The 13,470-nt window shown below is 55.6% G+C and overlaps 1 protein-coding gene across 4 annotated transcripts in view; it reads right to left on the reverse strand.

The window, feature by feature from the left end:
• LOC138141635 (nuclear receptor corepressor 2-like) overlaps positions 1-13,470 on the reverse strand; it is a 219,162-nt gene that overhangs the window by 11,357 nt on the left and 194,335 nt on the right. For 3 of the 4 annotated variants that reach the window (XM_069089876.1, XM_069096477.1, XM_069083217.1), the window contains exons 9-11: positions 12,832-12,898; positions 3,666-3,838; positions 1,639-1,732 (exon numbers count right to left, since the gene is read on the reverse strand). In XM_069089876.1, coding sequence (XP_068945977.1) covers positions 1,639-1,732; positions 3,666-3,838; positions 12,832-12,898 — 334 coding nt within the window. The remainder of the gene's footprint in view (positions 1-1,638; positions 1,733-3,665; positions 3,839-12,831; positions 12,899-13,470) is intronic. The other variant, XM_069102584.1, reaches the window with a different exon arrangement.

Below are 13,470 nucleotides of genomic sequence, written 5' to 3' on the forward strand. Positions count from 1 at the left end.
ACCGAGGGGGCCGGAGGGGTGCGGACAAGCAGACAAGGCCGGGGAGGAGGAGACCGAGGGGGCCGGAGGGGTGCGGACAAGCAGAGAAGGCCGGGGAGGGGGCCCAGACAAAGGGAAAGGAAGTGGGGAACAGGGGAAGGGGAAAGAGAGTCAGGTAAGGGGGGGACCAGGGAAAGAGAGACAGAAGAAGGCTCAGACAGAGGCAAGGGAAGGCAGGACGGAGACGGGGAGAGAGAAAAGAAGAGGCGAGGGAGGGAAAGGGGCTGAACAAGGGACAAAGACAGAAAGGGACCAGGAGGGAAACAGAGGCAGAGGCCAAAAGAGACAGGGAAGGGCTGGGAGGGGGGACCAGGAGGGACGTGCAGAGCAGCCCCTCGAGGGAGCGGCTGAGCTGGGAACCAGGGAGGACACAGATGTTCAGATGGGAAGGGCAGGAGAATAATAACACTAAAACTTGCCTGGCCCATGTGGAGCTGGGTTTAGGGGCCGGCCCAGGCCAGGTTTATTGTGGGAAGGCTCATAAATTAAGGGGAAAGACGATGCTGCCTTATCTCCCTCAAGAGAGAAACAATCAGTCTTCTACCTCGAAGCCCCAGGAGCCAGGCCAGCATGGAGTGCCCCTGCCTAACCACCCAGCCTTCGGACCAGCACATCTGGACACGGCACAGGGGCTGGGAGGGCTGCAGCCTCCTCAGCCTCGCTGTGCTGGGGCAGAATCCTCTGCCACCCCCAAATCCAAGGGCAGAATCATGGGTATCCTCTTGGCCCTGGCCTGGGCCCACTTCTCTCCCTTCTGGCCGGGGCCTGAGCTTCCTCCATGGCTCCTATGCCCAGATGCTTGCTATGCAACCACAGCACAGAGTGGTTTTATTTATGTCCAATTATCTCTTGGAGAGAACAGAAGCCCCTTGAGGGCAGGTGCTGTTCTTGCTTTTGTTACCAGGGGCTTAGCACAGGGCCTGGCACATGGTAGGGGATCAATAGAGAATGTTTTGTGGAGTAACCCAGACCCTCTGGCAATCTGCTGGTGCCTGCAGAAGGGTTCTCTGAATCATGTTTTTAAGGGGCTATGTAAATGCTCTTTGGCAGTATTATTATTATTATTATTATTATTATTATTATTATTATGTTACACAAATTAGATACTTAGGATTACAAAGGAAAACAATTATTCTGAATAAAGTTTCCCATCCAAGTTCACAGACCCCCTGAAATCTATCCCTGGAGCCCTTGGGGACCCTGGGTCCTAGGTCAAGAACACCTGCTCTGGGAGAATGTAACTGGTCCTGGGGGGTGGAGAAGGCTTCGTTTTTTTGTCTGGGTAGCCACAGTGCCTAGAACCATGCCTAGCCCACAGTGATTCATGAATGTGCCTCTGCCCTGAAGTCCCCAGGGCCACAGGCTCAGGGTCAGGGATGGTGGATGAAGGTTGGGGACAAAGAAAGCACTCGGGTTTTCCTGCATCCTTCTCACAGGCTGTCCAAAGGGCTTTTCTATGGGGAATAGCCGCCTCCCCCAAGCCCCAGGAGAATTGACTAATGGAGCAGCATTTTCCAGGGCTGGGCCCTGGACTCAAGACAACAGTAGCTAAAAGAAGAAAGGAAAGGGGAGAGAGGACAGATGTAGACCACAGCTCACCTCTTGCTCCGAGAGCCCATCGATGATCTCCGAGACTTCATGCTCACTCCGGGCTGCAGACATGGACAGGCCACTGCCCCTCTGTCCTACCCTGCTGGGAAACCGTACAGGGACACACTGAGGAACAGACGTTTTATCCACCCTCCTGTCTGCATGGTGGCTGGAGAAGACCCACAACTTCCTCCACAGGGAAGGGTGGCTGTGACCAGAGAGGGAGAGAGCCTGGCAGGGGGAGAGGGGAGGTGGCCTGCAGAGGATGGCACTTTCCAAAGCCACAGTTAAGGCAAAGGACGAGCCAGGGAACCAGCAAACCAGTGGCCCATCCCCCTTGTGGGAAACCTGAACTGTCCAGACATCAGGCCTAAACTCACCTCTTGGTAACATTTGTTTACTCAAAGCGAGGCAAGCCTACCTGCCCTCTCTCCGACAAGGCAACCAGCACGTCCCTCCCCCACAGCCATCCCCTCTCCAGGACTAAAAGTCCCAGTTTCTTCAACCAGTCCTCAATGCCCCTGGACATCCCAAGGCCCCTCTGGAGGCCCTCCCTGTAAAGCAGTGTCCAGAATTAAGCATGATGCTCCAGGTGTCACCTGACCAGCACTGAAGCCAACAGGACCATCCATCTCCTCCTTATCCCTGGCAGCTCAGAGGCCTCTTGGCCCAAAGAGGCATTAGTCTTTGGGCTGTGACATCGCACTGCTAACCCTTACTGAACTCAAAGTCCACTAAGGCCCTCAGCTCTTTTTCAGACAGTTATGTAAGCAGGTCTCCCCCATCTTGTCCATGTGAAACTGATTTTATTTGTACATGTGTGACTACGTGTAAGACTTTACATTTATCTCTCCAGGATTTCATCTTACTAGATAGAGTGAGTCCAATTTCTCATTACCGTGTTTCCCCGACAATAAGACCTATCCCGAAAATAAACCCTCCCCTTACTGTGTAAGATTCCTCTAAAATAAGCCCTCCCCCGAAAATAAGCCCTATTGAGATTGCTACTGTAGTGAAGGTGATCCCCTGCGCGACACGCTACATTACGGTACCCTCTGTATGCACCATCCCCCCCCCCCCGGGTGAAACGCACGCCACGCTCCAAGCTGCATCCAATCAGAGCTGCAGCAGTGAGGCGTCATCCTGTTCTTTATTGAATTCATTATTGAATAAAGGTACATTTTTTTGTTCACATTTACCTGTTCATTAAAATTGCTGTCAATGTTCATTAAAATAAGCCCTCTGGTGTTTTTCTGTCCAAAAAATTAATAAGACAGTGTCTTATTATCGGGGAAACATGGGTAGCCTCTTAGGATCCTGATGGATACTGACTGTGCTGACTATTCCCCCCACTATACACGGGGCCAAGCACAGATCCCTAAGGCACTCCACTACAGACCTCCATCCAACGTGACAAGAAACCACTAACAAGGGAGGCCCATGGACCAGTTCCCAATCCCTCTAAGAGGTGACAGTCTCTCCATCTTTTCCACAAGAACAGGGTGATGGGTGCCCAATGCCAGTGCCACAGTCTGACTGAGGAAGCCTCTATGGCACAGGCAGCCTGACCCTCCATCTTCCTAGTCCTAAGCTTGGGTGGGCATCATGACCCCCCTCTGACTGATGGGGAAACTGAGGCCCAGAGAGTAAGAAACACTGCTTCCTCCTGACCTATGTGGCCTTTCCCCGTCCTCATCGCTAAAAGGAGACAGTGCTGGACCTTTGGAGTCAGAAAGACCTCAAGAGTGAAGCCAGTCTCAGGCGGGTACTGACTTAACTCTCCCGTGCTTCAGTTTCCCTCTTGGGTGAAATAAGGAGACTATACAGGAGGCCCCCAAGATTTCTTCTAGTCCTAAATTCATGACCCTCTGAGCCCAGCAGGAAGCCCGTGCTGACTGAGCTGGTCTCCTGAGCAGCAAGTAAAGCTCAGGATCAACTGAGAACAGATGAACACAAGGCAGGGCCTCTGGACCCTCCAGGCTCTCCCCGTCCCAAGCTTGGCCCCCCCAGCCCCTCCAGGTCCCCCCTCGGCTCACCTCTGCATCCGCTCCTGGAGCTCCCGCTGCTTCCGGATCTCTGGGAACTGCTTCTCATAGTACTCCCGCACTTTGCTCTCCTTGGCACGCCGACGCGGGTTGTTCTCAATGCGCTCCACCTTCTTCTCCCAGGCTTCCATCAGCTGGTCATAGCGCTGGCAAAACTTCTGTTCCTGGAAGGGCCGGGGGCAAGAGAGAGAGAGGGGGAGTCTGAGCAAGTGGCCCTGGGCCCAGGCATCCAGCCCGCTGCCCTCGCTGATGGCGGCCCCGGTCACCCCCCAAGTGTCCAGCCTGCTGCCCTCGCCGATGGCGGCCCCAGTCACCCACCAGGCATCCAGACCGCTACCCTCGCTGATGGCGGCCCCCCCCCAGGAGTCCAGCCCGCTGCCCTATGGCGGCCCCAGTCACCCCTGGGCGTCCAGCCTGCTGCCCTCGCCAATGCTGACCCCAGCTACCCTCTAGATAGCCCTGTACCTCTCTCTCTCTCTCTCTCTCTCTCTCTCTCTCTCTCTCTCTCTCTCACACACACACACACACACACACACACACACACAAACACACGGGCACACTCACAAACACACACATATACACATTAACACTCACATTTGCACACATATTCACACTCGTGCACATTCATACACATCTGAGCACACACATTTGCACACTCACGCACATGCACATACATACATTTCTCCTATGACTTCTCTATGAAACAGCATTTGGAGGACAGGGCATGTTGGCCTGTTTGTGAGACTCAAAGGAGAAAATGGTGGCAGAGTACTTAGGAAAACCCCCTGTGCTGCAGAAATTCTGGCTGCCGCCTCTCCTGACTCTCGCCCCTCTCCCTGTGGCAGTCGGTCCAATCCCCAGCACAGGCTTTATTCCCTCGCTCAGTCCACCTTGTCCCGCACCCCAGAGAGGTCTGCCAGCCAAGCCAAGACCATCTGGGAGGTCCTCCCCTCACACACATATTTCCAAATGTGCCAATTCCCACGTTCCAGGCCTACTGTGGGTTTCAAGAGACCCTCTGTCTTCCAGGGAAAGTCTGGGTTCCCTAAGCCGGCCCAGCAGAGAGGGGAACAGAGACAGCAGAGCCTTTCCTGCCCAGGTCCAGCTTATGGCCAGATAACCCCACATCTGTGTGACCCCCCTGACCAACTTACAAGAAGGTGCCTGTGTCCCTAGGGTGCTACCAAGATGGTGTGACCAGAAACCTGGGCTCCTCACAGCTGGGAAGCCAACCTTGTCCAGCCATGCTGCATGTAAAGGCCCTGCTTTGAGCTCTCAGCCTGTGTGGCTGCTATCCCAGAGACCCCAAGTCAGAAGGGACCCCCTCCCATGTCTGGTCCACCCCACACACCAAACACACCACTCCCCACTAGAACCACCAGCCTGCCTCAGCCTCCAGACCTCCAAGAAGGGAAGCTCCCACTTCTCCAGCCTATGGGGCAGAAGAGATCATTAGCACAACTCCTAAATCCTAAAGGAGGAATTGGGGGAGCCTGAGCACATCGCTTAGCCCTGGGCAAATGCTTAACAGTCTGTTCGTTCTTTCTGAGAAAAGTGGGGATCCATAGGGAGCCGAGGCCTGCCCCATGGGTCCTCCCCAAAGTGTCGGCTCTATCTGGCCCGTCCATGGCAGCTCCCACGGCTCCCACGCTCTCTCCTCTTAGGGGACTTAGCTTTGTCTTTCTTTGCATCCCCAGGACCTGGCACAGGTGTGGACACAGAGTAGGTATTTAAGAAATGCTTCTGATTTGAGAGAGTTGGTGTTCACAGATCTGGGTTCAAAGAGCCCCTGAGGTCATGTGGTCCAAGCAGCTCATCTTACAGAGGAGGAAGATGGGCCCTCCAACCCAGGGGCCAAGCTCTATTTTCTTTTTCACTTGAAAGTTAACTTTTATTTTATTTTCAAGTGAAGGTCTGTCTCTTACCACCCAAACCCTCCACCCCTCCACACCTTGAGAAAGCAACAACAAAACTCCCCTTACGAGCATACATAGTCAGAGTATACTGGCTTTGTCCACTTGGCCTACGGACTGACAGATGAGGAAACTGAGGCCCAACGTGCCCAGGGTCACTCAGGGATCTGACTCAGGACCCTCTGGTTCCCTCATACCACAGACTAGGAGCACAGTACTGATTGGGGTGGCTGCCCCCCAATTCGCTACACACATCCCTGCATTTAAGGTGCCTACAGTGTACCATGCAGTCTTTGTGGGGCTATTACCTATTATAATGATCGAAGGTTTACAAAGCACTCCCAACACAGGCTCCTATCCAATCCTTACCACAGGCCGCTTAAGTATTTCAAGTATTATCACCCACATCTTACAGAGAGGGGGCCTGAGGCTGAGACAGGAGGCCCAGAGAAAATGTCAGAGTCAAACTAGGAGTGTTTCACCTCCAAAGCTGGTGCTTCTCCCCGGGGAGCCTCTGGTCTGAGGGAAGAGGGGACCCAAGGCCCCAAGAAGACCAGTCTGATGAGACGGGAAGCCGCTAATGTGATAAAGGAGAAAGGTGGTGACATCCTGATGGAGGGAGGGTGGGCTCCCTCCCCCCCAAGGAGACACTGGCCTAACACCTGCCTGAATCTACATGAGAAAATGATTCATGCTACGGAAATGAGTCTCCTGCCGAGTCCCCAAGGGCAGGAAGAGGTTACTTGGAGCCTGATCAGAAAGAGCTGAGAAACTGGGCATCACTCAGCAGATGAATGACTAACCCAATGTAACAGAACGCTCTCTCTTCCTCTGAAAATCTTGTGGTTCCTGGTTCTTGGGACTTTCCCTTGGGGGGTGGAGCCAGTGGCCCAGAAAGGAAGAGGAAGGAAAGTTCTGAAACCCAGGGGGGCAGAAAAAGAAAAACCCCAAAGCCAGGGGGAGGGAAGGCAAACCTGTATCTCTGGGCCCTGGTATCCCCTGAGGAAAAAAGGAGGGGTATGGAAGGCAGGCCTGAACAGATCAGCCCTTCCAGACAAGGGAGGAGAGAGAAGTGGGGGTGAAGGAAACCTGCTCTGCTCCTGGTCGGCTGGGGCCCCATGCTGGGAAGCAGGTCCCGGGTCTGCCCAATGAGGACAAGGAAGACAAGGCTCCCTGAGATGGCCTAGACCCAAGCCCTGCCCTTCAGCCAGTCCCCTCCCTCTGGACCCCGAGGGTTGTCCAGGAAGTGCCACCATGTGCCCCCCAACCCAGCCATCTGTCCATTTGAGAATGACTCACAGGGGTGAGGGTGACCTCTGGGCGTCTCTTACCCAAGTCTTCTAGGGATCTGAGTCATGTTTTCCTCCTTTCAGGGCTCAGATGCTCAAAATAAAACACTATGCAGCTCCAAGCTGCCCCCAAGTCACCCCATATCTCAGCAGACAGAGGGTGGGCCCTCCAGACAGCGTGGGGAGCAACCGGTGGCCCAGCCACCCGACCCTGGACACTGAGGACCGGAAGGGGCACCAAGAGGGCCACTTTCAGCATTTCCCTAAAACGGCACAGAGATGGACGAGGGATATAAATAACGCCTGACATCTATGTAACACGGAACATTTTGCCTCCATTCTCATTTGAGCCTCATGATGACCCTGTGAAGCAGATGCTGCTAATGTCCCCGTTTTACAGAGGAGAAAATCAAGGTTACAAAGCAAGGAAAGGTCTCAAAATGAATAACTGTCAGAGGCAGGATTTGAATCCAGGGCCCTTCTGACTCAGTCCAAGTTTTCTGCTCACTATTCATACCACCACTACAGAAGGTAGGTAATGGCTGGAAAGAGCAGTGGATGGGGGTGGGGGTGGGGGGTGGCACAAGACTTGGGTTCGAGTTTTAACCCAGCTCAGTACTACCCATGTGACCTGGGGAAAGGCACTGAACCTCTGTGGGGAAATGAGCTCACCTTGGTTTCCACCTCAGTAAAACGGGAAACATGGAAGGTTCCTTCCAGTTTTAAACTGATGATGCTGTGTTTCCCCCTTCCCAAGCCAGACCCTGGAGACTGTGAACAGGCTGATGACCCGGGTTTCCCACCAAGCACCTACTGTGTGCTAGGCACGACACACACGGTGCACCAAGTGCTTACTGTGTGCTGTGCATGACACACAATGTGTGCCAAGCACCTACTGTGTGCTGGCATGAGAGACACACTGTGCACCAAGCACCTAATGTGTGCTGGGCATGAGACACAAATGTGTGCTGAGCACCTACTGTGTGCTAGGGACAAGACACACTGTGCACCAAGTGCCTACTGTGTGCTGGGCACAAGATACAATGTGCACTAAGCGCCTACTGTGTGCTAGGCATGAGAGACACAGTGTGTGCAGCACCAGCATCCAGGACCTCAAGGGACTTTTCTTCTAGAGCTCCAGTCTGCCCAGGATCCTCCCTGCACAGCACTCCAGCTAGAGCGAAGCTGATCTGCATCTGTACCCCTTCCACACCAGGGGAAATCCCTGGGTACCGCCCAGCGGTTCCTGGGAGAAAGGGGAGAAGGGAGCCCCCGGTCAGTCAGCAGAATCGCTTCCTCTTCTATCTCCCCTGGAATTAAGTGCTCAGTGTGGGGCGGCTCCTCCGGGCATGGGCCCCCTGCGGTGTCTGCTCAAGGAGCTCCTGGGAAGGGGCCAGGCAGAGAAGGGGGGAGGAGGCCTGGGAGGCTTGTGGCCAGAGGGGCACAGGGCTCCAGCTATGCCTTCCTCATGCAGTGAGGGGCTGGAGGAGATGGCCTCTGGGGGCCCCTGAACAAGCCCATGAAACTCTGGCTCTGACATTCAGGGCCTCAGTTTCTCAGTCTGTAAAATGAAGGGCGCTGGATGCCAAGCACCCAAGCTAGGACCCTAAGGAGCAGGGCAGAGACTCAACCCGAGTCCCCTGACTTCAAATGCAGCATTCTCTCTGCTATATCAAGCCGCCCCATGACACCCCCCCAACAAAAATACCTTAGGGACAGGCTTGCAGGTGCAACACCCAAAACATCTGACTTGGGGTCAGGGAGACCTGGGTTCGAATCCCACCTCAGGCACTGGCTACCTACAGGGCGCATCATTAGCCTGCCTTGGTTTCCTAATCTGGAGTTCCTCCCAACTCTGAATCCAAGACCCTAAGACTCTGAGCAAGCAGCACTGCCCCTACCCCTCCCCCAGGGGTGTCGTCAGTCACCATGGAGCAGCTGCCAGCCAGCCAGCATCCCGGGGTGTCTGCCACCCTCTGGCGGCAGCCGGAGGCAGTGCAGCAGGCCTCTGGGCTCCGGCCCGTCCCTCCATGCAGCACACGGGCTCCCCTGGAGATGTGACCCCCCAGCCTAGCCCTGACTCTAGCTCCCTCCCTGTGGGTGCCCAGCTCGGCAGGGAAGCTGTGTCAGCACTGAGGAGTGCGGGGGAGGGGGGGGGGCCTTGTCCTGCCCTGGTGGAGAGGTCGGAGGGCCGCTAGCGCCCATGCCCTCCCTGTGCACGGGCAGCCCAGGCCCAGCGTCAAAGGCAGCCTTCCTGCCCTCTGGCGCTCGGCCTCAGTTTCTCCAGCTATAAATAAACAGAGGCCTCCTGGCCTGTAAGGTCCCTTCCCAGCACTGGCCTTCCACCGCAGCGTGCTACAGGACAGTCAGGTCCAAATCCTGACGGCTTCCTATGGGGATTCAGCAGTCCTGTGCTTTCCCAGCCAATTTTCTATTCATTGACTTACGCAAGGGAAAAAAAAATCAACCTCTGAATAGTCTTATGAGCAAAAAAAAACTGCTACCTGTGGTGCTTATTACCTGTAAATCAATAAACAAGCCTTTATTAAGCACCCACTGTTTGCCAGACCCTGCTCTAGGGGCTGAGGACCCAAGCACAAAGAATGAAGCAATCTTATTCGCAGAGGCTCCCTTCTGCTGGGACAAGGAGGACAGTAGGTCCATGCAAAAATACAGCAAAAACAGCGAAAGAATTACAGATGACACCAAGTTCCCCTGGCAGAGGAAGGCCCAGCAGAATCTCCCCTGAGGGGGAGATGAGGAGGAAGGGCTGAAGGGGCAGCCAGGGCAGCGGCCTGGCAGTGGGAGGCAGAGGGCCTGTGGAGGCACATTTGGGCCCGACTGCAGCATCAGGAAGGAGAGCGATATGAAAACTGGGGAGGGGGCAGCCTGTGACGTGAGGAGACATTCAACAGACTTCTGCCTGCGGGACTCAGCACGAGCGACATGTCCCTTCTGGGCCTCGGTGGTCTCGTGTGGCCAGACTGTATGGACCCCACCTGTCTCTAACATTCAATGACTATCTAGCTACTAGATTCTAGTCGGACTTCCCCAGAGCAGCTATCCCCCCAAAAGAGGCCCAAAGTGAGCCCAGGTCCCAGGCTGGGGCACCTGCACCCCGGTCCTCCTGACTTTCCCAGTCAAGGCCACCAGACACAAGGGCTGGGATCTGTCCCCTTCCCCTAGAAGCCCTCACCGCACTCTGGAAGGAAACAAGGGAAAACAGCCAGAGACTGAGGAGAATCTGCTTCCCTCCACACTGCATTCGTTTAGCCTCTGGCGGCTCAGAAGTCCCCCAAAGCTCCCTTCTCTACAGCGGCTGGCTGGGCCAGGGGCCAGCTGGTCTGCCAAAGCAGGGAGCGGAGCCCCTCGGGTCCCAGACTCAAAGCCAGAGGGGGACCGCCTGTCCTGGGCTCCACCCTCACAGTGAAGGCAGCCTGAGGCCCAAGGACACACAGAACCGTGGGGGGTGAGCTGGGACACTGGAAGGAGCAGAATGGGAGAAAGAACCCTACACAAGACCCCTGGGACCCTGAAGCCCTTCCCCCTACTGGGACTCAGTTTTCCAATCCATGAAATGAAGGCTGGATTTGACTCAGGTCATCCTAACTAGGTTTGGCTTAGGGAAAGTTAGTGACATGACACAGGGACAGATTAGGAGGCCTAGAGACAGAACAGTCATCTTTGTGAGTTCCAATCTGACCTCAGATGCTTACTAGCTGTGTGACCCTAGGCAAGTCACTTCACCCTGCTTGCCTCAGTTTTCTCATCTGGAAAATGGGCTGGAGAAGGAAATGGAAAACCCTTCCAGTATCTCTGCCAATAAAACCCCACATGGGGTCACAAAGCACTGGACACGACTGAACAATTTTCTGACTCCAAGCCTTACGCCCTACCTACCTGCCTTGAACACAATGCAATAATGTGTGTGTGAGAGTGATTATAACGGACTATATAAAAGGGCCCAGAAGTGTGAGAAAACAAGTGAAAGAAACAAAACAAAATCGGGCACAGGGCAGGAAGTCAGGCCAGCAGCAAGGCTGAGAAATCGGGTCAAAGACCATGCAGTGTGGCCTCCGGGCACCGGCCACAGGCTCCTTCCCAGAGCTCAGCCACAGGGCTGGTGCTCCCGGAGGGAGGGGAGGGTGTTCTCTTTTAAGGAAGGCCACTGACCATCCACAGAGCTGCACAAACTGCCCCTTGCTCTGCCCCCAAGGCAAGCACAGAAGGGGATGCCCAGGGAGGGGGCAGGTCAGCGGAGGCCAAGCCATGCCCACAGGTTGCACACCCAGCTGGGTGACGGGGGCAAGAACCTCAGCTCCCCTATCCACAAAGCGGAGTGGTCACCCCTGGGGTCCCCGCCCAAATCAAATGCGCTAATACGAGGGAACAGCAGATGAAGCCCCCAGGCCTGCTGCAGCACTGTGAGTCAGGGGCTCCAAAGAACTCAGAAGGGTCGCCCAGAGGGCAGCTGAGAGGCAGGAGCTGGGTGCTGGGCATGGGCACTTGGCAGCACCTAACACAAGGAGCCTCAAGACTTGGGTTCAAATCTCAGGCCTACTCTCTGAGCCTCGGTTTCCCCATCTGGAAAATGAGGGCATCAGACTCAATGAGCCCCAAGGGTTCTTCTGGTGCTACAGGGGTCTAGGTGGCACAGTGGCTAAAAAGTCAGCAGGACCTGGAGTCCAGGAGATCTGAGTTCCAATCCCGCCTCAGACACTGACTAGCTACAATTCTGGGCAAACCCCTTAAACCTCTCCTGGCCCCCAGTGACCACGAGGGTGGTCCATCTGTCTGAGCTAAGGACGCCCCCTGGCCCCCACCCAGAACTTCCCAGGGCCACCCCGAAGGGATCAGGAGGGATGGGACGAGCCCTGCCCGACACTGGTCCCCAGCCTGAGCAGTCAGGGTGCCTGGAACAGTGCAGGACGGATAGATGTGAGGGCATCAGAGAAAAACGGGGAAACTGTCTGGAACGGGGGGGCAGGTAACTAGACCAGGATGCCCAAGACAGGAGGAAGTGTCTCCCCTCTCAGAGCAGATGTGGGGGGCTGCAGGGAGGGAAGGCCAGACATGCTACAGGACACGGTCACCTACCAGGGCAGGGCAGGGAGTCTACAGATGGAGAAACATATCACGAAACATCAGCAAAACACTTTGTAAAAAAGATACTGAACCCAGCAAACCCTGAAACCCCAAAATGGCTGCTCCCCGACTTTCCAGTTGAACGTACGGACACAGGAATGCCACCCCACACTCAGGGCTCCATCCAGCCCAGGCCTCAGGTGCAAGCAGGCCAAAAACCTGCTGGTGCCAGGAAGCCCCCGCACAAATGCAGGAGGTCAGGCTCTGCTGCACCCCCAACCTCCCCAAACATGCCCGCCAGGGCTTCTGGCCAGTGCCGAGGCCCAGTCTGCAGCACCACCACCCGAGGCCTTGATTTAGCAGCAGCTTTAGACACTCCCACAGGACTGCAGGAAAAGGTGCCTCGGTGCTCGGGCCCTCAGTCAAGAGGCATGATAAGCCACCTTTGCCCCCCACTCAGGATCTATTGATACACAGCTGCTGGCCTCACTGCCCCCATCCTGTCCCCTTCTCTCTCCTCTCCTCTCTCCCTCCCTCTCCCTCTCTCTCTCTTTCCTTCCCTCCTTCCTCTCTCTCTCTCCTCCCTCTCTATCCCTCTCTCTCTCCTTCCCTCCTCTCTCTCTCTCTCTCCCTCCTTCCTCCCTCTCTCTCTCCTCCCTCTCTCCTCTCTCCCTCCCTCCTCTCTCTCTCTCTCTGTCTCTCTCTCTCTCCTCCATCTCTCCCACTCCCTTACCACCCCCCAGACCAGAGGTCCCCAGTTCAGGCAGGACCCCACCGTGGGCAGAAGCAGCTGGATGCCAGCCGGGCACAGGGTGGCTTGATGCCCTGGGCAGAGCAGCCAGGGAGAATGGGGGGAGGGGCCACACTCACCCACTGCTTCCGCGCGTGGTTTCTCCTCTTGAAGTACAGAATGAGCTTCTTCCGCATTGCTTGGTTTCTGCGAAGAGAGAAAACGCCAGGTTTGATTCAGCAGCTGGCACTTCCTCTTCACTGCCCGCGCCTCCTACGGGGGAGGTCCTGGAGACCCCGAGACAAGATGGAGGAGGCCCCAGGCCCCAGGAGCTTGTGCCTCCCAGGGTAGACCTGGACACAGAGACACGAAGGCCAAGGAAGACCCCAAGGAATGCCGGGGAACAGGGACAGAGCCAGGAACACAAGCATTTATTAAATGCTGTGTGCCAGACTAAGCACTTATTAAATACAGACTGTGTGCCAGGCGTGGGGCTCAGGTCTGGGAGGAGGATCCTCCCACAAGAAGATGAATGTCAGGGTAGCCCTGAAGAGAGCCAGGGCCTCTGGGAGGCAGAGGGAGGGCACAGCCCGGGCAAAGGTATGGCGGCTAGAGACGGGAATGCTGTGCGCTGCAAACAGGAAGTGCCACAGCTGGTGTGGCAGATCTAGAGAGCATGAAGGAGAATCAGAGGCAAGAAGGCCCCAAAAGTGGGCTGAAGGCTCATTGTGAGGGCCTCAGGAGGCCCCACAAGGAGCCTGGAGCCTACCCTGGTGGTC

Source organism: Petaurus breviceps, unplaced genomic scaffold (genome assembly GCF_028583685.1).
Source record: "Petaurus breviceps papuanus isolate PSGF00001 unplaced genomic scaffold, PetGlider_PUasm1.0 100, whole genome shotgun sequence".
In the NCBI taxonomy this organism is placed as follows: domain Eukaryota; kingdom Metazoa; phylum Chordata; class Mammalia; order Diprotodontia; family Petauridae; genus Petaurus; species Petaurus breviceps.